This window comes from Pseudoliparis swirei, chromosome 5 (genome assembly GCF_029220125.1).
Source record: "Pseudoliparis swirei isolate HS2019 ecotype Mariana Trench chromosome 5, NWPU_hadal_v1, whole genome shotgun sequence".
NCBI lineage: Eukaryota > Metazoa > Chordata > Actinopteri > Perciformes > Liparidae > Pseudoliparis > Pseudoliparis swirei.
The window spans coordinates 7,062,186-7,088,360 of NC_079392.1; the positions used below are offsets into that span (position 1 = coordinate 7,062,186).

General features: G+C 47.0%; 1 protein-coding gene across 1 annotated transcript; it reads left to right on the forward strand.

The window, feature by feature from the left end:
• Positions 1-1,112: 1,112 nt before the first annotated feature.
• btbd8 (BTB domain containing 8) lies at positions 1,113-26,169 on the forward strand. The gene is given in 20 exon segments (XM_056413995.1): positions 1,113-1,235; positions 1,964-2,109; positions 4,082-4,261; positions 5,893-6,017; positions 6,295-6,409; positions 8,123-8,212; positions 8,938-9,018; positions 9,110-9,206; positions 10,244-10,335; positions 11,224-11,326; positions 12,793-12,975; positions 13,083-13,238; positions 15,796-15,925; positions 16,832-16,893; positions 17,620-18,154; positions 18,752-18,839; positions 21,072-21,172; positions 21,255-21,997; positions 22,000-23,092; positions 25,217-26,169. Coding segments are annotated over 19 exon segments (4,575 nt in total). The 5' UTR covers positions 1,113-1,235; positions 1,964-2,005; the 3' UTR covers positions 25,714-26,169.
• Positions 26,170-26,175: the final 6 nt, after the last annotated feature.

The following is a 26,175-nucleotide window of genomic DNA, read 5'->3' on the forward strand; positions in this document are numbered from 1 at the left end:
AAATTAAAAACACCAGAAATAGCAATGGATGTACTTTTAAATTTAGCACAGCTGAGGGGCACAGCATTGGGTTATTTTGGGTCTCCTCAGGAGAACAAACATCTTTATTTAGATTTTCATATTCCTTCTTGACAATGTTATATGCCAACATAATTGTTGATGTGGAATTACACTGAGGTGCGTATTCATCAGTGTTACATGAACAGGTTTGTAAGTGCTGCACTAGCAAAGAGATCATTCAAGCAATACATGATTAAGTCTTTGTCAAACCAGCAGAAACAATATAAACCATTCAAGGATATTTTCCTCATTAGCGGCTTATTCTATCATTTATAAAGCTTTAATTAATTGTCTTAACAATTAATGGACCCATTAGTTTCTGCATAATCCTATAAAGTATGTCTTTGGAAAGTTGTAAAAATCAACATTGCACCAAATCACTCTGCAGTAGTTCTCACTATCAAACCATGTTTGACATCTTCTGTGTTTTGTTTTAACGCTGATTCAAACATTTTCAATTACATTTTCGCTGACATAGGGTAGGAGTAATGATGCAGTAGAGGCCAATGACATCAGGGGTAAGCTCTTTTGTTGCCTTCCATGGCAGTCGGAAATATCGGAACATGTTTTTCAGGGCAGACGATATGAATATCATACAGATTACAAGCCTCAAAAAGAAAGAAAAGGGGCACTGGTAATGGTACTCCTGGTTTACTGGGATGGGGTTCGATTCCTTGCAGTGTCCTGCTACTCTTTTGGCATAAACATGAAAGGCCATCATATTTGTATTGTCACTGTTTCTGAAAATAGTGTTGAATGCTTCCTACATTCACTAATAACCTGAATATAGATTGTTGTACAATAATTCAGATGGACATACAACATGTATATTCATAGATGGTGACAGATCGCGTAACCTTCTCATTACCACCAGACCAGAGGCGTTCATTTTGAAACAGTATTTAACATTACGAGGTCAGTTTGCAGTACACGAACGCAGCATTGAAAGCCACATGGGCACGGAGCCTCCCTTGTTTGCACTGCGCATGTGCCATCTCTTCCGGGTGTGACGACTTGTCCACTCCCCCTCCGAAATACGGTCCTGCTGTGTGGCGAACAGCGTGTAGCGGGGATGTCAACAACATCGGTCAGTGGGTCAGCCCAATGGGGATACTCAACCTCGGAACGGAACCTCACACTTCAGGACTGACATTTGCCATTGTTCATTCCGGCTGGTCTGTTTTTTTTATCGCCAGTCTTTCAGCGTTTAGGGGTCAAAGAAACGACTACTACTAGCGGGGCAACGGTAGCTTGAGTTAGCTAAGCTAGCATGCTAGCCACGAGAGGAAGATGAGAGTCACGTTTTTCAGCTTACGGCACATAACGTGTCGAGCAGAGAGAACCGCTGATACATGTGTGAGTGTAGGTAACCTCGCGTGCGTGTGAGTGTGTCGGAGTGTGTTTTATTTAGTAATACATGACACTTGTATATTGAAAAAGGGGAGTTGGCTACTCTGGGTGATGTTATCGGTGTTGTTTTCTCCTCGGTGATGAGGGGAAGCTGGTGTTCTAATAGCCAAGCTGTTTTGGCCATTTTAACAATAACGTTACGGTTAAATAATTGCGTCGCACACATAATAATAATTAATTAATTAGTGTCGGTTTGCCGAGGTCATCCCGTCCTGTCAAAATGTGCCGTGATCTTTCCTTCAAATGGGCAAACAGCGCCTCTCTGGGTTGCAATCGGTGGTAAACCTAAGTCAGTGTGTGTGGTGACAGATGGTACTGCACTCCTGACGGCGGAGCCAATCATGTCGCGTCACCTCGGGTGGGGGTCAGGTGAAGTTGACATGATGATTACAGAATATGAAAGCCTTAAATTGCATCATAAGTGGCTCGTTGTGTCTGTTTTGTTCGTCCTCTGAATGTTGCCACCAGGATTTATCCATCCCTGCTCTTCCAGTCCACAGGCGTCTCGTCTCTGTGCCGGGGAACCCGATGAACTATGATCACCACGGAGGCCGCAAGGGAGCTCCAGGTCAAGGAACGCAAACACAAAGAGCAGCTGAGGAGATGTTTATCATCGGCTTTATCTGCAGACCTTTACAGGTGAGGCGTGTGACTGAACAAAACAAAAAAGCACAGATTAAAACATTGATCATTGACAAATGTCAAGGAGATAAAGAAAAGGCCTGTGTCATAAAGTGTTCCCACTCTACACAAAGCAATGCGCGCTGTAAAAGGCAAAAAACTTATCTGGAGCCTGTGAATGACTGAACTGGTTTAAAGACCTGCTCGTTCATCCAGTGTTATCGGGATCATTGCTCTCATATGAAACAAGTTTGACATAAATAAATACAAACACTTTACTCTTTTTAAAGGGCACATTTCAGTCATTAAGTTCAGTTTTCTTGACACAAAGAGTGTCAAACTCTTGTGTGGCTTGTGATGATGTCGTTCTCAGGGGTTATCAGCCTTTACTGAAGACATCAAATCTATTTTTTTTTATCGTTAAGTGTCCATAAACGCTGTTTTTTCGTAAGCTTAGAATGAGCCCGTCATGTCTCCGATCGGGAGGAGTCCTCTTCACAGAGTTGTGTTGCAAGAGCCTCTTGCTTTCTTTATGAAAGCACTCGTGAAACTGCGATAACATGAGCCCCAGAGTGCAAAAACCCGTGGCGCCGCCGGATTCCGTTGCTCCTTAAATAGCGTCATTACGGTAAGGGTGGTCCCTGAATGAGGCCAACGGCGTCACTGTAGTTTTATTGCACTCTGTGGCTCACGTTACCACAGTCATCAACTCCTAGACACTGTTCAGCATGATCCTCTAGAGGCAGAGCGTCGATGCTTTAGTGTGTGTAATCTCTCTTGTGGATCCCCGAACTTTATAAAAGAAGTGCAATATAAACCAGACCGTCAAAATGACTTTTACTTATTTAATAACCTTTTACTTATTTTTATTGCTTTAAATACTTATTACCTTCGCATTGAAAATGCGGAAGGTTATGTTTTGATTGCCATTTATTTATTTATTTATTTGTATGCGTGTTATTCGCAGAACTCAAAAAGTATTGAACCGAATCGCATGAAATTTGGTGGGTTGATTGGTTATTATCCGGGGACCATTTGATTAGATTTTGGGGTCAAAGGTCAAGGTCATGGAAAGGTCAACATCTTTTTTTACCATAGCACGATACATTTGTGTCCAATTGGCATGCAACTAATGCCAAAATGTTCATAATTCAATGCCCAATCTTGTGGTATGCGAAGGTATGCACTCTACCGAGTGCCCATTCTAGTTTATATTATGTAAACTTCTGCAGAGAAAGACAAAGATCTACTTGAAAACTTAATTACGCTAGTAGTTAGACCGCAACGTAATATTTTTTTTCTTTTTGTCAAACCGCTTTAAAATATCAGGAATCCTGTGGAAACCTACAAAGATTTTTTTTTTACAGCAACGCTATTGTTTAATAAAACGTTTCCCTCACTGGGAGAAATGAGACCTATCAGTTAAGGTGTAAATTCTGTGCAATAATCAGGTGTCATACAGGTCTACATCCTAGAACTCGGGCCACGTAACACGCTTTTGTTTCAGAATAGCGTTATTAGACAAGAGCGGGGGGCTCCCCTCAGATATCAGGATCAGTGGATCCGGGATGTACAACATGGCTTCGAGCAAACGCCAAAGTAAACCACCAAGATGACTGGAAGCGAGTCCGCTTGTTGCACCGGTGCGTTGTCAGTTTGGGCAACTTTCACGAGAGGTTGACGGTAATGGACGCGACACCAGCACTTGAGTCTCATACCGCCCCGTTGGCCTTTAGCGGCCCAGTTTCTGGGTCACCCAGATGGGCCGAGAGATAACGATGATGGTGAAGAAGACACGGACTGCCTCAGGGCGCTTGACTGCGCTCGCGTTCGTCTTCAGTGGGTAAAATAGTTATTGTAGAGGTTGGCCGAGTAGCTCTTTTTATGTTTACTTTTGAATGTACGTGCAATCGGAGACACTTTAATCCGTGAGTAAAAGAGAGTTTTGAGGGATTTGCCCCCGATACAGTGTTGTAATGCGTTTCCCCAGGTTGCTGCAGGAGGAGCTGGAGGCCGATGTCGCTCTGTCTGCTGCGTCTGGCTCTCTCCGAGCTCACAGGGCCGTGCTGTTGGCCAGAGCTCCTCATGTCCTGCGTGGGCAGACGCACAAAGATCCCTCCATCGTTCACCTGTCCGGCTATGAGCTGTCCGGGTTGAAAGATTTCCTCAGGTAGGCGGTGAAATGTCAAATACAGCTTATATTTTTCCGTTTCTTTTCCGCTTTGGGGTTTTAGACTTCGCTATTTGCCCCTGGAGAGAAATAAAAAATAAAATCTGTAACAACTTTTCTGAATACCACTCGCTAGTTTCACGGGAAGCGAAAACTCCACATCTGCTCTCTTGTGGGTGATGTTGAAGAGATGTTCGGCGTTTCTCAATATGCATACTTGTGCGTACTTTCCTCTACTTGTGTCCTCGTGACTCGTGAAATGTCATCAGTCTCAGCCCGAGTACATGTTCCAATTCAAAGTTCGCTTCTCGCAAAGCACGGTCAAAATGCCCGGATGTGACTTGATCCTCCCACTTTCCGGAGGATGCATCAGAGGAGACTTGTGCGTACTCTGGCCAGCATATATCCCAGAATGCATTTCACCAGCAACCGGAAACAGTAGCGGAGGAGAAAATAAACTACTGACGGATGACTTTTTATAAATACTCCTGTTGTTGAGTCACGGAATGTAATTTTAGGATGTTTTGTTTATTTGACTGTAAAAAATAATTTACAGTGAATAATTAGAGTAAACCCAGGAGCAAGAACAGCTGATGTGGTGACGTCATCAAGTCAGCTGCTGTTCCAATCGCAGAAAGACCGTCGTCCCGTCCTCCGGAGTCTGGACTCCCAAGAGTCCAAAAGAACACAAGTCTGTACTCGTGTACTTTGAATTGAGAAACGCCGGTCATGTTTCCCCTCTCCTGTCGTGTTGCAGTTGCACAGACCCTCTGACAGAGGGCGCCATGTGCACCATCTTCAGTCTGCAGGGGTCTGCTGCTGTTTTTTCAAGGGCTGTCGCAAATGCTGCAGCTCTTCAATAAAACATTTCGTTCTCACGTCAGCGTTGAAACGCACGCGCGCCCTGAAGTGTGTCGGTGTTTGTAGTCATCTGTAAGTGTCTCGTCGAGGTTCTGCAGTGCGGCGCCTCTTGAGCATTTTTGATCGACTGGCTCGTGTCTCGTTAGCGGTTTATAATCGGGGGGGAAAGAAGAAAGAGTCGACATTGTTCGGTTGCACTATTGCAAAGTCTGACTTCTTTTCACCTCTTTTCTCCTGTCCATGTAAGACAGATGTTATTGCATGAAAAACGGAATTTGTTTATTTAAATTTGATAAAGGAGCTAGTCACGATTCCATTCAAATTGTAGACCGATATCAAAACCACACCCTTTTTACTTTGGTTTTAGGAATACAAACATGTTTTTTCAAGCAGAAACGTCGTATAAAACAAATGAAACGTCTCGGTGCACGAGCAGAAATTATTTTTGTGTTGCATTTTAATTCAACGGGGAGCGTCGGGGACAGAGAGAGATGGGGAAGGACATGCAACAAAGAGCTCTGGTTTGATTTTTTTGTTGCCTGCGATTATTATTATTTCATGGCAGGACAGGCTGGGATGCCGCTGCATATTTCAGACGTACTTCATGCCAAATGTGCTTCACTCAGGCGAAAAAGAAAGTCCTGCTCAGGCTTGTGGCTTTGCTTTCTGTGTCACTGAAGTCGAATTGCATCAAGTCAGACTGTAATTTAAGTGATTGTGAGAAAGGCCTAGTTTTAATTAACCTTTACCTCTCTCCCCCCCCTCCCCAGGCGACTGTACACAGCGGAGCAGAGCCTACGCTCGTCTGAAATAAACCCAGACACGGAGGGCTCGGTACCGAAAAGTGATTCGCCTGTTCCCGATCCGGTAGACCTTCATAGCTCCTCTGACTCAGGTAAACAGACTAAAGACCGTTAAGTTTATTCTGGGTTATGTGCCCCCCCCCTCCCTCCACATCATGTATTCTCAGCCATAATCAAATTAGGTGCTAATCTCATTTTGGATCCCAGTTGCCGCTACCGACACAATATGGATACTTTTCCATAGTTTGTTCACTTCGCAGTATATTTAGTGGTTCAGTGGACTTTCTCACGCACACATAAATACCCATGTCATGTGTCTCACACGTCCGTCCCCCCCCTCCTCATCACACGTCTCAACCTTTACTCCAGGCGCTGCTCTCGAGCCGGCCTCGGGCCTCGGAGCGGACTTGCTGGATCTGTACCAGAGGGGGGAGCAGTGTGACATCACCATCCAGGTAGCAGACCAGGTCTTCTCCTGCCACAGGTAGAGCTTTCTTTTCCGGCGGCCTCAGCCATTTCATTCGTTTGTCTGGCAGCCCAAAGCGCACTCTGTTTGTTTTTTTATTTTCCTATGAAAGCCATCTTATGTGGCAGGCATCGTCGTGGGAGCGCGCTCCCTTCAGCACATCGCATCCCGTGCAAAACACTGCAGAGGTCGCACATCTCCTGTCGACTCGCAGCGGTGCGTGGTCATTCAGTGATGCGAAGGTCGAGTAGCCGCTGGTAACCATGGAGACAGGTTTCTCCCAGCTCAGGGGAGCAGCAAGCCAACAAGAGCTCGTCAGAGGGTGTTTTTTTTTTTTTGGGGTTGCTCTGCAGCAGTGATCTCTTGAACGGGATCAAGGCTTCTCAGCCCAATGCGTAGAGCACAGTGAAATAACACGACACAAGAACAGAGGACCCAAGAGGCGTCAAAGAGAGCGCTCTTAAACAGTCACATTGTCCACAGGACGGGTTTTGAATGAGGGGTTTGAATGCTGATTTGAATTTTTTTCAAATCTCTACGCTGGTTGACACAACCCTTTGATGCGTGCGTGTTCAGTCGCTCATCCATAATCCGGGACTGCTAAAATCATGTTACAAAAAAAAGTGGACTTAGAGTTTTCTCTTTTTCCTCCAATCTGGGTTTGTAGAAGAAAGCTCGCCTCTCACACATGTTGCCGCTCAGTGATTCATTTATCTTACTAAGAAAGGAACACATCGGCTCCACATCGTAGAAAATGGAGCGTGGCAATGAATTTAATATATCATCCATATTCTGGCATACAATTTATTGTCATTTTTTGGGGTTAAAATGTCGTGATGTCTTTTAAATGTTATTTTTAATATGTTTCTCGTAGCACTGATATTGATACCTAGGTTTTATTCTTCAGTATGCAGTTATTTTTCTGAACCTGAGATCACAGTATGTGGGTTTCTCTGTATTGCCGTGGGCCGATATTTAACTGTCGTAAATTATTCCTCAGTTTCATATACTTTCACTGACTCCCATCACACTGTAAAGAGTTTCAAGATGATACAGCTTGTGTTATCCTATATAACAATATGTTTGTGGCTCTCCCAGCACCGTGGGAATGTCCTGCTCCGTCCGTGGCGTTCGGCCTCGAGCCCTTTGGTTCCTACTGGAGACTTAATGGTTAAGTTGAGCCATCTCTTAAAACAGATGGGCACTGCCCTTTCTATTTAGCAAGCTTTACACAAACAAGGAGGTGTGTAAACTGGGCATAATAATCAGCTGCAGGTTATTCTACTTGTGGCCTGCTGGTAAGTATTTCTGACAGCAGGACAGTGTTTGTAGTAAACAACAGTGTCATATTCACGTCGCCCCGTGATACGTCTCATTGAGCGTTTAATCGCTTCACGGGAGCTCCAGTGAAATGAGATGCATCCGGCTTTGAGACGCACGTAGTACTTGTTGGAGGGATTCAATTCAGTTTATTTTATCCATCACAAATTACGAATTTTCCTCAGTGGATCAATTGTGGTTTGTTGGTTTGCGTCTTGAGAATATCACCTGCTTTATTCTTTACTGGAGCTAATTAAGTAGTATGTTTCCAAATCTGGGAGCACAATCTTCAGAGACGGGGGGGGAAACACTCCAGAGCACACACTATATTTATGTCCCTTCACAGACATGTGAAATATTAACACGGCGGGTGGATCTGACGTGCCGCTGCCTGCTTTATTGGGTTTCTAGGGCAATCCTGTGCGCGCGGTCCCAGTACTTCCGAGCCATGCTGAGCGGGAGCTGGATGGAGAGCTCCAGACAGCGCATCACTCTGCAAGGGTAAGGCGTCGGCGTCGGCCTCTCGCAGAGCAGGGCCCGGGGAACGGATGGCGACGACTCCACGCCGGGTGCAGCAGCGCGACATTTCATTCCCCAAACGATGTGGCTGAATTACTGCATGCGCCGCGTAAATTATTCAGGCCTCGCAAAACAGAGGTGGAGGGGGGGTGGGGGGGGGTCACTCACTCACTCACTCACATTGCCATGTTTGAACTCCACGCGCAGCCACCCACTGCCGGTGGAATTACGAATGGACTTTCTACCAAGCAAGGTAGCTCATAAACGTCTTCTCATCCACTCTCTGCTGAAGAGCCCCCACCACCACCACCCATGGCCTCACCACCATCACCAGTCTCTTTTCAGAGCGGGGGAAAGGCGAATGCGGCCCATTTCTTTTCCTCCAGGGAGAGACGTGTCACCCGTCTCAGCATTACTGATCTGAGGGAAACGGGGGAAGACTTGTTGGCTGTCGGAGTGAGGAGCGCCGCTTTGATGTGCTGGGGGGAGGGGGGGGGGCCTCAAGCTGCAGTCACGTGGCTTAAGTGCTGCATGATATATGTATGTTGTTTACAGCGTCCTCAGTCGTGTTTTCCAGTATCGACGGAATGAAAAAATTTCTGCCTGAATTCACCAAGATAATATTAGACTGGTGCCTTTGGACAACTCTGAATGTTAACACAAAGACAATATTAGAATATAACGCGTTGTTTTGTTGGCCGTTCCAGTTTAGGCCCGGATGAGATGGAGATCCTGCTCCAGTTTATGTATGGAGCCATTGTGGATCTGCCGCCTGGAGCCAGTGCCAGGTACTGTATGTGAGTGGACCGTCCCCTGTTATTTGCGCACAGGGCCGTAAAATACAACCGTATCTGCGTTTGGTGTCCCCTGTCCCCATAGTCAGGTGGTGTTGGCAGCAGACATGTTGGGTTTAGAGGGACTGAAAGATGTGGTGGAGATGGTTCTGACCCGAGACTACTGCCGCTTCTTCCCCAAGGTCAGCTATACATGAGGAAAACTAGCGAATGTGAGAGGTGAAAAGAGGGATTTCACCGGCTTATTATTGCTTCTCTATCGGCATGTGTCAGGTAGGTTCACATGTGCAGCATTTTTGATTCTTCAAATATGTTGAATATAGTTCTTTTCAATATCCACACATAAGAAACACATATCCACTCTTAAGAAAAAATAAATGTATTCTTTTACATTCATATTGCGCTCTTTAAACATTTGAATCAAAGTCTTTGAATCTAAATAAAAAATCTAAATTCAGGCTTTTCTTCACATCAAATAAGTGTACTACCCACACAAACACGAATAAAATTAGACTTGATATGCCACCATTGCGCGTGGCCAAATTAAAATATTTAACGCCGGTTCCCTGTGAAACATGCTGCTTGTGCTCGCGAAAACAGGTTCATTCCACACTGCTCGAGAATTTGGGCCAAACCCGACTTCACTAAGTGGATCGGGTCTCATCCGTGATTTAACCAGTCCAGTTTTCCTTGGTTTGTCAAAGTCATAAAGACATTGAATAATATATTTATTCCCGTCAGGCCATAGAATAAGTTTTGTTGCACCACAATAATTCTGGGTTTTAACTCGCGTGTAAAATTCTTCCAGGAAGTTCTACACAGTGAGCTGCACAGATTTTTAAATCTAGTAGAAGAGAGCGCCGGAGTTCAGGTGAGACGATCCGTATCGGGAGAGAACGGCTGATGAGCCACCTGCCAATACCGAGAGGCCTCGACGTGATCCGCGCCGCGCGCGCGCTCTGAATGCAAAGTGTCTTTATCGCACCTCATCATGTAGCCGTATATATCCGATCACTTCAGTGCAGTGATCCCTCTGTAGTCCAGAACAACAGTGACATGGCAGTTTGTGGACTGTCGCAGCTGAAACCACAAAGAACAAATCCCTCCGACCCCCCCGCCCCCCCCCTTTTGTTGTTTTTATTCCTTTGGCTTCACACTTGTTGATTTTATAAGCGCCTGCATGCTCCGAGTCAATAGTAACGTTGTTTTCACTTCACAGCAGCCGATTGACGGGGTTCAGAAAACGGTTCTCGAGTGCCTGTCGCTGACGCACACCTTAGGCCTTCAAAACCTCCACATGCTGTGTAAGAGGTGAGTGTCTGTCGTCGCTTCCCTTAAAATGTGTTTCAGATGATCAACACGATCATTTGGAAAAGTCCCCATGTATCGGTTCACGCTCCTGAAATGCGATTTTTTTTTCCCCTTCTTTTTTCGTCAAACTTGACCTGAAAAGCTGCTTTAAAAATCCAAAAGGGCAACGCGTTAACCTGTCGCCATTCTCGCTACAGTTACCTCCGCATCTTGTTGCTTGGTAACCAGCATGCGGCGTCAGACTTCTGTGTTATAAGTCTCTCGGGGTTAGTCGTGTAATGTGATTTGCTTTTATGTAATTCAATGCACCACTCTGTGACGTAAAAACGTATCAATATTTAGGCTTTTTAAAATGAATTGCTCACTAATTTGTGTTTTAGCTTAAATTCGCTTCCCTTTAAATGAAGTGAATCGGAGTTACGGCATCTCTCGAAAGATTGCTGTTCAGTCAACAATGTTTTATTATTTATAGTATATTGCCGTGCCCTAGGATGAGATGCAACTGGAAACCTGTTTTCGATTCTTCCTGTGAGCACAAATTGAGAACATTTCATTGTGAGCTCTCCTGCAGCTGATTCTTCTGAATTATGCTCATGATTGTGTGTGGGGTGGGGGGGGGGTCTGGGCTGAGTCTTGATGAATCATGCAAGTATGACGGTGAATCGAGCTTCAGTGCAGCAGTGCGTTACCGACCTTCTCATCCTTTTCTTCTTCTTTCTTCCTCTCCTGAGCAACGCTCTGCGGGTCGCAGCCCGAGACTCCCGGTTTTTTTTCTTTCTCACTGCAGGAAAAAAAAGTGTGACTGCTTTAATGTGGAGATCGTCATATTGCCCAGAGACTCCAGACGCAGTGATCTACAGATACTCCTCACACAATGTGTATTTCCAGGTGGGTGGCTGATCACTATGTGAAGACCTGGTGCGAGAGGAACTTCTCCCTCTTGTCCCCGGAGCTCCACGTCGCCTGTCTAACGGCCGTAGCTGAAACCATGGTGAGTTCCTCCCTCCCAGAGTCATCAGCAGGGCCGCGCTCGTGTAATTTCAACAAATATCATCAAGCCGTTCTCCACAGGAAGGAAATCCAAACATAACCCAATCAAACATGACCTTTATTACATTTTCAGTTATTAAAGATGGACTAATTTAGGCATATGATGTGGATGCAGACTGGCGGGGAGTGATTCCAGCCGTGTAATTGGTAATTGAATCTCGCGTCTGTCTTTCATCACCATCAAAGTTTTTAGGGGTGCACTCTGCGGGTACTAAGGCAGTACTATATTAAAATTCATAGTTGGCCAAGAACCATCGCACACGTTCTGGGACTCCCCTCCACCGATCAACAAGTCACATGCCAGACAGAAAAAGAGTGCTTCCAGGGTTTTTCCTGGGTCAAAATGGGTCTTCGGTGCGCACCATCTATTCGTGCACGTCGGGCTGTTGAGTGAGTGAGTGATCAGCAGCTGGCCGCTCGGTCCATTTCCTACCATTATAACAGGGTGAAATCTCCGCATCCCCCCCCGCCCCCTTTTAACAACTCTTCTCGGCTCGCGCGCGCCAGAGCTCCGATGCCGGCGCGCGCCTCGCTCAGCCGTGATGCGCGCACACAGGTGAGCACACCTCAGTGTTAAATTAAGCTTAGGGCACCAACATGGCCAGCGGCACTAGTCCCGCCCCTCTGAAGCTGTAAACCTAGGGGACACACTGAACTCGATTACTATTGATCCAAACAGAACGAGGGTTCGGCTGTAGCCAACTTGAAACCATATTCGCTGACATGCACGTGATGAACACAGTTTTTATTAATTTTTTTTCATCGCGGACCTTTTTTTTTTGCCTTAGGCGCTCGGGATTTGTCATAGGCGCTCGGGAAAACGGCTTAGGCGCGCGCCCAAATTTTCTCTATGCAGGAAAAACCCTGGCTTCTTATTACCTTCGCATTGAAAATGCGGAAGGTTATGTTTTGATCGCCGTGTATTTATTTATTGATTTATTTATTTGTATGCGTGTTACTCGCATAACTCAAAAAGTATTAAACCAAATCGCATGAAATTTGGTGGGATGATTGGTTATTATCCGGGGACCATTGGATTAGATTTTGGGATCGATCGGGTCAAAGGTCAAGGTCATGAAAAGGTCAAAATCTTCTTGAATCGCATGAAATTTGGTGGGATGATTGGTTAGTATCCGGGGACCATTTGATTAGATTTTGGGATCGATCGTGTCAAAGGTCAAGGTCATGAAAAGGTCAAAATCTTCTTTTTACGATAGCGCGGTCAATTTTTATCCAATTGGCATGCAACTAATGCCAAAATGTTCATCTTTCAATGCCCAATCTTGTGATATGCGAAGGTATGCGCTCTATCGAGTGCCCGTTCTAGTTCAGGCTTGTGTTCGCTTGACTTTGTTCTGTGTTTTTTTCGCCTGAGTTTCCTCATCCGACAGATGTTCTCCGTTTTAGACGGTGCAGAGCGCGGTGACGATGCTCTGTGGCACCGAGCAGTTGATCGGCAGCCTCCCCGAAGTCAAGTGGGCCCAGCAGGTGAGGAGTCTCGCCACAGAGCTACAGGATGAGAGCCTGCATGTCATCGTCCAGCATCTCCCCGGAGTCATCCTCACTCGGGCCTTCCAGGACCTCTGCAGGGTGAGGCGGCGCCGATGCACTCACTTTCACTTGGGAGTGACGCAACTCTGCTGAAGGTTGCTCCGTCCTTCTCTTTTGACGAGTGTCTTTGTTACCTTCCATTGCAGAGGGAAGAGATCACCCGCGAGCCCACGTTGTTGAAGAAGCTGTGTTCGGCCATCCGAGAAGGCGTGACCGTCGACAACTGCTGTGATCTTTACGCTGCGGTGCACTCGCTGTGGGGAGATGGCGTGGAGGAGGAAGGGGGCCAAAAACGAGAGGAGGTGACACAAAGCACATCCTCTGTGTCTGAAGCCGGTTGTCTTTTTCATAGTCCGACATCACGCCGAGACCAAAAAGGCTGCGCTCGCATCTCCGCTCTGGTCCCATTTAGTCCTGTTCATTAAGACCAGTGAGAACAAAGTCATTGTAAAGTGAATTCTCACCATCAACAGTGATGAGATCCCCAGGTAAACTAACTTTCACCATCTAACTCTCTCTGCAGAGGAAGACTGAGATGCCTTTGAAACGGCCTTAAAAAAAAAGAAAGCTATGCCTCTGCGGCAGCCGTTGCCGGAAGGATTATCCGTATTATTTTTCGGGTAGTCCAATCCTCATGAACGCAATATTGCTGTAATGCCTGGAGGGAGGATAGATGTGTCCACGAGACAATTCATTTCTCACTGCGCGCTTTATCGACCAGAAAGCTGAGTTCTCCCCGCCGGCCAGATCCTGTTTTACGGCCAATGCAGCCGCAGATTCGGCCTCTTGTCGCCGCGCATCCGCCGACTCTAATTCTTACAGCTGAATATCCGCGTTACCCCAAATGTATCCGTGTCCTCTGCACTGCATATCCTCGGGATGCCATTTTCACTAGTTTGCAAAACAATGCAAAGCAAACAAGTGGACAGCCATATAAAAGGTGAAAACTTTTCCCTTTGCAATCCTCACATTTACTTGACATTTCAGATCTTGGGGGTAAATATGTGTTTAGGGTCGGTCTGAATGGGTCAGCATGACTTGACCTCTGCTCCGAACTAGGATGTGGAATCGGTCCAACGCTGCTCTGCTTTGGCAAGAAAGGGTTTCTATGATGGTGGTTCTTGGGCCATACATGAATATATATATATATATATGTATGTATGTATATATATATATATGTGTGTATATATATATGTATGTATATATACATACATATGCGTATATATGTATATATATTAGGGCTGTCAATCGATTAAAAAAAATTTACTCATTAATCGCACATTTTGAAATTCATTAATCGCGATTAAAAGTTGTTTTCTTTTTCTTTTTAAAGACAAAACTTCACACAGAGCTGTGTTTTTAAAGAGGCTCCTACATATAAAGTGCCAGCGAGGTATTTAATATTGTGTATGATAAATTGTTTCTTCAGTGAAACATCCAGATGAGTAAAAAAAAAGAAATAATTTTTTAAATAACAGAAACAGTGTTAAACCGTACTGCCGCGGTTTGACACTCAGGAGTGTAAAGACTTCAAGGCACACCGGAAGTAAACAAAGTTGCGCTAAAATATTTTAGTGCGTTAACGCGGCCAAATTAATCGCATAGATTAACGCTGACAGCCCTAATATATATATATCTATGAATGTATGAAAGCATGAAAGCCATACATTAATTTGCTCTCTATTACAAATTACATTATTATCCATATACATTTTCTATGGTGTACCACCAGTTGTTGAATTAATGTTTGATGTAAACTAGGCAACTGTGGAATTTCGTGACAAATGTCAAATAAGGAGGAGCACAAAGGTCGTGTGGATATTTTAATGCTTTCTTGAGAGTGTTATTAATTTTCCTCTGAGTCTTAAAACGCATATTTAGTGAGTCGGTTATCGATGGACACGGATACAATTTCAGTGCACCGGATAAACGACACCGGGAGACACTGGTAGAAAACAATACTCCTCGAAGCATTGAAAACTCCACCGGTGACTTTTTAACGACACGTGAAACAAATGACGCGGCCATCAAGTCTCGAGAACGTCATCACGTGTTTCATTTGAATTTGACCTGTGGCAGTTCTGCTTATTGAGAACTCTTAAGTGTTGAGCGATTGATGATGACAAGTTTGTTTGAATGCCAGATGGCATCATTCCTCCAAACCGTTAACTTCGTGCATCACCTCGGAAGTCTTTTTAAATATAGATGTGCCGACAGTATCGCAATTATTTCTTGTTGGTGCGTCAACAAGTGTGTCAATGTTGGCACATGGCAGTCGAGTGAGGAATTGACACGATACATTTGAAGTCTCAAGCTGTAAGCGTTGTCAATATTGGCAAAAATAATTGTAAAATCGTATCCGTTAAACAGTTGAGATTAAAAGACTAACGCAATGTATAGCGCTAACCCTGTGCGCTGACTTCCAGGGGAAAGTGACCTGGCTGCACAAGTTAAAGCACATAACCCCAGTAAATACCGTACGCGATGGCCGAATGGATTAGGCTGAGGGACACAGCCTTCACTAATCTGTGTGTGTGTGCGTGGTCAGTGCAGTGGAGGAGGTGGAGCTGGCTCCTCCCCCTGCCTTCCAGCCCTATTTTTATAATCCGGCGTGGAGACGGGAGAATGGGCATCAGCCAGTGACTTCGCTCAAGGGAGCTCAAGTGGATTCTGCAACAGAGAGGGAAGGAGGGAGGAGGGAGGAGGGAGGAGGACAGATAAAAGAAGGGAGGGGTATTTGTTGCCATGGTGAAAGGTTCTCCAAGCAGCTGCTGATTCGCTTGTGCCTCAGCGCACCCCTTTCCATTCTTCTCCCCTCCCTCCCTCCCTCTCACTCCCTCTCCTCTGTGTTACCGTCAGCCGTTCAGGCAACAGATTTGTACGCTGCGCAGTCGGCTGTGGACCTTCCTGCTTCAGACCTTTTACGCCGTCCGCCACACGCAGGGATGGGAGACCCTGTCCTCCAAACACAGAGAGAGGATACTGGCAGGTGAGCGAGGAAGTCTCTTTTTCCCGACGCTCACAGCAGGATATGAATGCTGCAGTGTGGATGTGTGTATTGTATATATTCCCCCCCCCCCTCCCATACCCCAACCTGGTGCTGAAGCGGCGGCTCTGCATCATTGGAGATGAACCGAAGCCCTCGGAGCATCCGCTGTTGCCTGATTTAATACTTAATGACTTCTCTCTCCGTAGCTGCCCGGCTACGACTAACATGACCATTTACAGTTTGCCCAGTGCTGTTTATTTAAATGTATTTCTTCGTGTGAGCAACCTTTTTTTTTTTTTTTACTGTCTTGGGCTGATGAGCGTCTGCTAACGCGGTAAATGCAGCAGACACGCCATGCTAGTTCTCCTGGGTGGGAGTCTTTGTGGTTTCTGAACACGACTGGAAGCTTCCACAATCTCGCTGTTTTCTTTGCTGTAATCTGTTGAAATTCACCGCATGAATAATTTATCTGGCTGCCGGTGTCGGCGTGTTGTGATTACTGCTACATCTCTTGCCAGTAAAATCGCATTCCAGGTCTCTCATGCAAACAAGAGTCAATTTCACCTCCTTTGCTTTTTGATTTCTAAAATACAATCTGTTTGTTCTCAAATCGTACCATATTGGGTATAGAAATGGCCGTGCTTTGTTTGGAGCAGCCCTTGTCAGACTGATCGATCCAGTGATTAATTGTTTGGTTCCTAAAGGGTAAACAAAGGGGGTGGAAATGGGTATTTGTGAATGACTGGAATGGAGACTCTAACTCGCATAACAAGCAGCGTCTTGGAAGTACAATTGGTGCAGTCCTTTTCCTCTTTTTTTGTTTTTCTTTGTTCTTGGTTTTGGTTTGTTTTGCAGGCCACATGCTAACGGCTGATCTTTGGTCTTCCTCTCATCCTGTTTCGACAGATGCCATTGATAAAGGGGACAATCGAAGACTTGGCAAAAAGCCTGTATTTACTAGCTCGCAGGTAATCTTTCAACCATGCATTGACATTTAATGTTGTATTTATGGTATAATTAGGATTCAGAAACGAGAAAACAATGAAGTGTGTCACTCTGACTGATTTAGCGTGACGATGTCAACTTTTGAGGCTATATTTAGCTCAGAGAATTCCATGTGAGTGTAATCCCTGACAGCGATGGCAGTGTGTGGCCATCCGATGCCATATGTCAAAAATGCCCCGCCCTGAGAGATACAGGAGAGAATTAGCAACAGGGCCTCTCTAAACAGCCCGGCTGAAGTGATCCAGAGAGGGATTGCCAACATGTGAGGCGTGAGCAGTGGAGCGCCTCCAGATCTCTGGCAAAGCGGCTCGATGCAGTCGAAACCCAAACGTTGCCCGTCTTCAGGCTTTATGCGCCGACACCAATCGGCAATTATGAGTTCCCAGTTTGTTCAGGTCGTTTGCAAAAGTTCCCAGAACGACACAAAGTAGAAAGAAAGAGCGACTGTGTCTTCTAATGCACCCGTAAAGTAAGAAACCAATTGTTACAAGTCGATAAAAATTTAAAAAACCAACAGGATGTTTAGCACAGAGGTTTTCAGGTGATGTTAGTCAGCACTTTTCCTGTAGTTTGCTCCTCGTGGGAATCTGTACCAATGTTATTCCGTTTCATCTGACCGTGCTCTGGTTCTTTGATGATTAATCCGGTCTCGCGGTTACGTGACTAATTTTGTCTCTCCCCCCTTGCAGTCGAGGGCTGTAAAATGCCCTTCGTCTGCACCTGAGAGTCCTCCTGTGCACAGGACACAGAGGGTGTCCGAGAACAACGCGACATCCGTCTCCCGCAGTGCCGCGTCGGCCATGAAGTCTGACGAGACGGCTACCAAACCGGTAGAGGGTCACGCACCCAAGGCCAAGAAGCCGGGAGAGCGGAGCGCGGCGGCAAAAGCAAAGGCGCCGTCGGCCGCCGCGCCGGTCGTCAACGGCACAGGTGCCGCGGGGGCCAGGCGGGACGTCGCCAGCGCCAACGGCCCCAGAAGCTCATCGCATGGCGCCAGAGAGCCAGAAAAGAAGTCGAACTCCGGCGCGAGGCCGAAAACATCTCCCCCGAGCTACACGTCGACGAGCCAGACCGGAGCCATGAGGGCTCAGAAGAGCTCGGCGGGAAAGGCGGAGGGCTCCGTTGGGACCGGCAAAGCTCAGGCCAGCACCTCATCCACATCAGGCAGCGCCTCGCCAGAGAACGGCGCCAGCAGCCCTCGCAACGACACCCACTCCATCCCAGGTTCACGCTCTTTATTGACATCCTTACGCTTCGTCGTTTGCGACAGACACCGATTACCATATAGGACGTCGGAGGAGACGAGCGAAAGGGTCGACACGTCGGCCCCCCAGGCATAACGCCGGAGCTGAGCTCTGGAAGGGATCCGCAGACTCATTAGTATGATGAATGTTGTGTTGTGGCCCAGAGGGCTTGGTGAAAGACGAGCGCGGTGGCATGTTTGAATGTTGCTTTCACGAGGAAATGACACGCAGTGCAGAAACTCACAGCAGAGGTCAAAGCCTGTCGGGCTTACCCACAGGAAGGGGGTGTTTTTAAGGATGGTTTAAGGAGGGGGAGGGGGACCAGAATGATATTAGTAGGCCTTAAGCTTCCTGTCGCAGTATGTGCCACTGTGCTGCACCCTGGACTCGCCTGTGACGTGAGTTCGCGTCGCCCTGCCTGACTACGTGTCCCCGCTACCCTGACGATCACATTCTTAATTCTTCAGTAAATTAAGGTTCAAACGTGTCGGACTGGGGTCGGTTGATTCTCAAAACTATCTGCCTTAGACGAACGTCTACTAACGGTTGTGCATGTGGTTTGTTTTCTGTGTTTTAGGTGCGAAGCCCAGACACCAGGCCAAGGCGGTGACCAAATCCCCCCTCACGAAACCTCCTCAGAAATCCGATGCAGCAAAGATCAGCAGGTGAGCCGTACCCCTGGTTTTATGGTGCTTTTCAGTTTGCTTTCTCACGGCGTCTCGTGTATTCAGTCAGTCAAATGCGAGCTGCAACGATAAAAGGCTCCAAGTGTTCCCCTGTGGTGTTCCAGTTGAGTGGATCCACCTTAAATGCCATTCTACCGACCGAGGCCTTTAAAAAGCGATTTAGTTAAATTGAGGATTTGGGAGATTTTTTTTTTTTTAAGTGTTTAGGGAGCAAGTTAACAATCCGGCAATTTTCTGTGGTTCCTGTTCTCAAGCCAACATGAATGAAAGGGATTCATACAACTGTGGAAAAAAATAAATAAATGACTCACTTGAGATATTCCTTCTATCTGATATGTATATAAGTACCAATCTCTGTTGAAGAGGCTGCATTAAAATGACAAAATATGGCCAATTGGAACTCAACGGTGCCTGGAACTTGTAAAATACAGACGCTATCCCGAGGACAAAAGTTTAAGTAACCCAAAGATATATCATAAGAATCAAAATCTTGAAGGATCGCTAAATTATTTCTAATATTGTACCAAACATTTTACAAAAACGTCTTACTGTGGTCCACGGTCCGACTCTAAAATGACTGATTTCGGGTCACGCTGCAGCCCGTAAGGCTGAATTTGAGTTTAGTCTGAACACGTCTAAGTGCCATGCATCCTCAATGCAGTTTTTAACATGGCCAGGCCTCAATGCAATATGAGCTCAATGCCAGTACACGCAACTCCATTCGCTTAAAGCATTCATAAATATGTATGTGTGTGTATTTATGTGTGTATAGGTATATGTGTATGTGAATGTATATGTATGTACATGTGTATATGTATATATGTTTATGTAGATATATATATATATATATATGTATATGGTTCTCTGAAATAAGTTTTTTCGTGAAATCATAGGTTAGAGCACTTATAAGCTTGATAGCTTCAGCCTTGACCCTTTTTGATTTTTGTGTATTTTGCTGATCGAAATAAACTAAACTAAACTAATTCATGGCCGAGGACGCAAAACCAAACCTACCTTCGGTCCTGTGAATGTGAGACGAATAAGATGACGGTATCACCTGGTTGTTGTTTTTTACCAGGAGGTTAAAAAGCATCTGTGTCGCGTTTCTTTCTAACACGCCTCTTATCTGTCCTTCAAAGATGTTAAAAGTATCCCTTTAAAAAAGAGCCGCATCATCCTAACGCCGACCGTCCCGGGAGCACATTAATATTTCACTGTCTTCCTGGAAAGCAGCTGGAAACAGTGCAAGGTAGCCAACAAATAGCCGGTAGATTAACAAAATCCTTTTTTGATTGCCGCCCTGTGTAAAGAAACAGATGGCACGCGTAAGAGCCAAAGTTAGCTCGATGCCGCATCAGAGTGACGGTACTCTGGGAGAGCAGGTGACATTAAACTCCCCTCTATCATCAACTTGTGACGCAATATATATGATTTGTAAATGATGTATTTAGTCAAAACTGACTTGTAATATTCGTACTATCGGGACAACCTCAGGGAGATTCTATCAAACTGTAGCTGGGTAAACAAAGATGTCCGATTATGAAAATCCCATCAACCTTGGGCACGCAGCACATCTCAAACTGTAACAATGTGCTCTCTCTCCTCCTGATCCTCCAGTTGTGTTTTTTAAATAATCAGGGTGGAACATCCTTCCCAAGGACACAAGAAACAACTTGAAATTCTTTGCATTGATAGTCGGCTCATGTCTAAAGGGCTTGTCCTTGGGAAAAAAAAGGGAGAAAAGGCTTTGCTGCCCCCCTCTGGTGATGAATGTTAATTTGTGGTTTATTATCCCCGTAACATACAAACATGCATAATGTTTAACCCTCCTGTCACCTTCACATTTACTAACATATTTTATCCTCGGGGTCAATTTGACCCCATCAATTAAAACCTCCAGAAAATTCTTAGAATTAATATTGTTTCCCAAGTTTAAGTGTGAGGTACTTTATGTTTGTTTGTTGACTACCTAAATAGCCCTTTAAATATAAAAAAGTTGAAATTTCTTATATGTTTGACACAGTGAAAAACAGCCTGGGGTCAAATTGACCCCAAAGAACACCGACATTAAACATTGAATGGGGTCAAATTGACCCTAAAGGCAACAGGAGGGTTAATGATGATGCGAGTCAGAGGCTTTCATTATGTGGGATCTTCTGGTAAAGATGTGTGTGTGGTGACTGGTGTTTGTTTCCATCCAACCAATCACAGTCCTACCAATAAGTCAAGTGTGAGAGAAAGTGCCAAAGTAAAGACCGGAGGGACGGCGGCGAAGGCGGACGCCAAGGGGAGAGGCCCACCGGACCACCATGGTGAGATGGTCCCACGCCGGCTCGATTCCCACGTCAGTGTCCTGGTGCGATGTGTTAACGTCCTGCTCCGTCTTTGTGTTAGTCTCCAAGCACGGGTCCTCCGTGAAAAAGCCATCCTCCCCCAGGAAAGAGGACGGCAAAGATGGTTTGAAATCCTCCGCGGCGGACAAAGCAGCCAGCGAAGCTCAAAAGAAGAAGATCACGAAACCCGCTTCGGCGATTGGAGCGTCCGTTAAATCCAGCGCTAAACCACCAAAGGCCTCTCAATCCCCCTCAAAGCAATCAGCGGCGGCTGCCAAGTCTGGACCGAAGCCGAAAAGCGCCACTGATTTATCCGCGGAGAAAGCTTCTCCGAAAGCTTCTCCGAAAGCTTCTTCCAGAACCTCGGCTTCGTCGGCCTCAAAGAAATCTGGAACGAAAGGGAAAGAGGCGACGAACGGTCAGAATTCAGACGGTCAGAGTGAGCTCGCGCCAGCTGAAAACGCCGCCGGGCATGTCGCGGCACATACAGGAAGCACAGAGGTAGCGCTCTCTGACCAGCCGGCACAGACGACCAGCCAGGGCGGGGGGGATTCACTCCGCCTTAAACTAGAAGCGAGCCCTAAGCAGAGCCCGCGGAAGTCTGAAGCCCAGTCACGGAACGCCACGAGTTCCCCGGCGGCCCACAAACCGCCCCATGGCAAAGATGCGACCGCAGACGCTCGCCGACCGGCCGACGGGGGTAAAGCCAGACGGTCTCCGAGCGGCGTCCTCCCAGTTCACATCAGCGGGGTTCGCGAGGTCGGCTCCCCGAACTCTTCCTCCAGAGACGCGGAGCCCCCCCCGCCGACGGGACGCCCTGCGGCGCCGGAAGCACCGGCGCTCCCGGAGAGGACTCCTCCTGGAGCGGCGGCCACCACCAGGTCAGCCCGGAGTCAGAGACCGGCAGCACGCACACCACGTCCTCCGACGACATCAAGCCCCGCTCGGAGGACTACGACGCCGGCGGCTCGCAGGACGACGACTGCTCCAACGACAGGGGCGTGTCCAAATGCGGCACCATGCGCTGCCACGACTTCCTGGGCCGCAGCAGCAGCGACACCAGCACCCCCGAGGAGCTGAAGGTGTGCGACGGCGGCTTGAGGGTGGAGGTGCGGCTGCGCGGGCGGGAGGCGGAGACCACCAGCGAGGAGGAGGCGGCGGCGAGGCAGCACCCTCGCTCCTGGTTGCACCGCGACGAGGTCCAGGAGGAGCACTCCGAGGTCCAGGCCTCTGGGAAAAGCGTGCCCGACCCGCAGCGCTTTTCCTCTGAGGAGGAGGACGAAGATGAGGAGGCAACGGAAGACGAGAGGTCCAAAGTCGAGGTGGTTCCGGGCCCGCCGCCGCCGACCGAGCCCTCGCCGCTGTTCCAGGGCATCGTCAACCTGGCCTTCGACGACGACGCCGCGAACCAGGAGAGCGAGCCGCAGCCCGACTACCAGTCGACGTCCGGCTTCCGCCGCTCGGTGTTGCTCTCCGTCGACGAGTGCGAGGAGCTGGGCTCGGAGGAGGGCGGCGTCCAAACTCCGCCCCGGCGGCCCGACGACGGCGCGACCCCCTGCGACGTGTTCGAGTCCGACCCGCCGGCGCCCCGGACCGACCGCGGCGAGAGCGAGAAATCCCCCGTGTTCCTCACGGAGATCCGAGAGCCGGCGCGGGCGGAGGGCGGCGACGGCGGAGGGAAGCCCGGGGGCCCGCCTCTCCCAGACGCCGACGCCAGGGAACTCCCTCCCCAGGAGCGCCCGTGCCACTTGGACCTGCGGCACGCCGAACAATACAACGGAGGGCCGCGCAGAAATCACGCCAATCCCTCAGAGAGCAAGAAAGCAGATTTACATCTAGACTTAAATGAGCCTCAGCTGACAGGCGACTCTCCTGTAAACGATGCACAATCTCCAGCAGGTAATGTATGATCTACGGACCCCCCCCCCCCCCCCTAAACGCCATCTCTTATCCCTAAGCTCCATCAGTGCAGGTTTAGTTAACCCTGCCAGACCCATCCTCCTCTGCTCCGACCCCGAGAGCTTACCCATCCCTCTCTTTCAGAGCAAAAGGATATAAAGCAGCAACTCATTCAAAACCACGAGTTCAAATTCAAACGACGTCATCGTGTTTTCATAGCTTAACGCTTCCGCTCATTTCCACCCAGCGGTCGTGTAGCCGTTGCGAATTTGAATTTGCGACATCCATATCCTTTTTAAAGATGGAGTGGTTTCGTCGTAACACGTAACCTAAACTGTAGATTTTTAAACAACCGATCGACCTTTTGGGCACGAAGGCCAATGGGAACTCAGTTTATACAACAACAACACGGGAAGCAGGGGGGGGCAGTGCACGTTTGATTAAGATTGATCATAGATTTGTATTTGTCATACAGTATCTGCCTTGCGACAAGGCGTGTGACATAGTCATACCAATGCACTTGTATGTACATAAGCATAAGATTTTTTGTTCTTCCTTTTTTTGGAAGTCTTTGGCCCATTTTTTTTTTTTTACGCCGAAGATAATTTGACATCGTCAAAGGTGCTTTAAATACACGTTTAACATCAATGTATCGTTGCCAAATCAATTGTCGCGTGTCGGTATAATTACTATTAAATCGACCAGCTGACAGCGGTGACGATTTAAAAAGCTTGCGCTTCTTAAAAATGTGGTCAACGTGCCCCGTGCCCCCCCCCCCCCCTCCCTCAGGAGACGGTGCTATGACTGTTGCTTTTTTTTCTGTGTTTTGGCTTTTCATGTATTTTTGCCATTTTTAAGAAACACAAACTTCTGGCTCTCAGCGATGGTCTGTTGGTCGACGGTAATTACACGAACATCTGGAAATGAATTTCAAAAGATGCGTTGATGTTCAACTGCGATATGTAGCACACGTTTTTTACTTCCTTTTTTTTTTTTTACATTTGTGTTCAGGTAAAATAACAAACATGTAAAGATGTCCTTGATATTTCCTTTGAGTGACGTTCAGGTTAAATCCTAAAAAAACGACGGCACAGAATAGACGACGCTAAACTGCCACTGCTTCTCAGAAAAGTGTGTTTGTATGGGGAACTTTCTCCTTGCATCTCCTTGCTGTTAATTCTTTTTCAATTTATTTTCTATTCCTATTGGAGAATGTACCTGTCCCTGAGGTTTATTTCTGTTTATTTTGTACATTTTTATTTCGCGCTGCACTCCATACATGCATGCTTATTATTATTATTATTAAATTATTTTTACATTCCCCTCTACCATCAATCACTTTTGTGTATGATTTCTATTTTATTTGTTCTTCTCCATTACCTTGTGTCGTACCCAGTAGACGTATACGTGTCTGGATATATAGACTTTTACTTTTGAAGAAGACTGATGTTGTTCAGTAGCTGTGTGTGGTGCCAGTCGCCTCCTCTGTAAAGTGTGTGTCTCTAGTCGTGGTCCGGCCGTGTCGCTCTTTTCACTTCACCACTTTCAGAAAAAGAAAATGCCGCCGCCCCGTTGCCTCGAGTCCACCCAAACATGTCCACTGGTATCAAACGGTGACCTGTTACCAAAAGAAACTCGGTGGCGTGACATCTTTTCTAGTTTTTTTGTGACAGTATTTAGGTCCAAAGACCTGCATGTAAATATAAAAACAACACACACACACAACGCTGTTACTGACTGACACGTGGAGGGTCGAGTTCACCGGTGCATGGCGTACTTTGTTTGAACAGGTGGATAAAGAGATGCACTCGGATTGGCGGTCCACTCGCTTTACCTTTAAGGCAACTGTACACCGGCGACTTCCATATCTGAAATCGGTGACTATCAGACGAATGGATTAAAAAAAAAAAGTCACCGATTTCCGCTCTGCGCCGTCTTCGCCCGACTTCCCTGTGGATTGTCTTTGAAAGGACACAGTTGCATTAAGGGTAAACCTTTCGGGTTCTCTGTGTTTTTATTGTCGGAGGCCAGCGTCTAGTCTCTGAAGTGTGTGTGTGTGTGTGTAGAAGAACTGTGGAGCAGTGGTGCAGTTTGTCACTCTGCAGTATTGTCGATTGTTTTTAGGGGACAATGGTTGTGACAGATTGGATCAAACCTGCAAACATGAGCGCCGGCCGTCCAAAGCCCTCTCTCCCATTTACGAGACGGATGTGGGAGAAGCGTTTGAGCGCTGCCCGGACAGGGACGTTAGTGTGAAGGAAGAGGAGCGAAGCGGGGTCGGGGTCGGCGGCGACGACGACGAGAACGATGGGTTCGCCGAGCGGGACTGGAGCCTGCTCAGGCGGCTTCTCGCGGACCGCGAGTCCAACCTGGGCGTCATTCACCCCGTGCCCGAGGAGCTCAACCTGGCCCAGTACCTGATCCAGCAGACGCTGTCGCTGTCCCGCGACTGCCTGGACGCGCGGGGCTTCCTGTCCCCGGAGACCTTCAAGCGCTGGGCGGAGCTCATCTCGCCCATGGAGGACTCGTCCACCAGCATCACGGTGACCAGCTTCTCCCCGGAGGACGCCGCCTCCCCTCAGGGGGAGTGGACCATCGTGGAGCTGGAGACGCATCACTGACTGCACAATGAGAGAGAGAGGACAGTTCACACCGTCTCTCCAAACTTTGAACGTCTGTACATCAACTTTGTCTGAATTCATTATAATTTATAATGTTCTATCTCTCTTTATGACACGTCTTATTTATTTGTCTCCTGGACTCTGCAGAGCTCTGGGTTTTGCAGCAGCTTGTATGCATTTCTCATCATGCCCTCGGTCGACTGTTTTTTTTTGTGTGTGTTTTTTTGTTGGACAAATGGGCTATTATGCATGCTGATATTTTTCTATGTCTGTTTAATTGATGTTGCTTCGAAGCTCTAGAAAAGAATAGAGTAAGAAAAAAAGCCACTTTCTCACGGCAGTCTTCCGAGAAAATGGTTGACGGAAGTTTCTTAAAGAAAAAAATAATATCGGCCTACTGGCTTGCATTTAGTGTCATATTGAAAATAAAAATGTGTGTTTATTGAAGAAAAACAAGTGGTA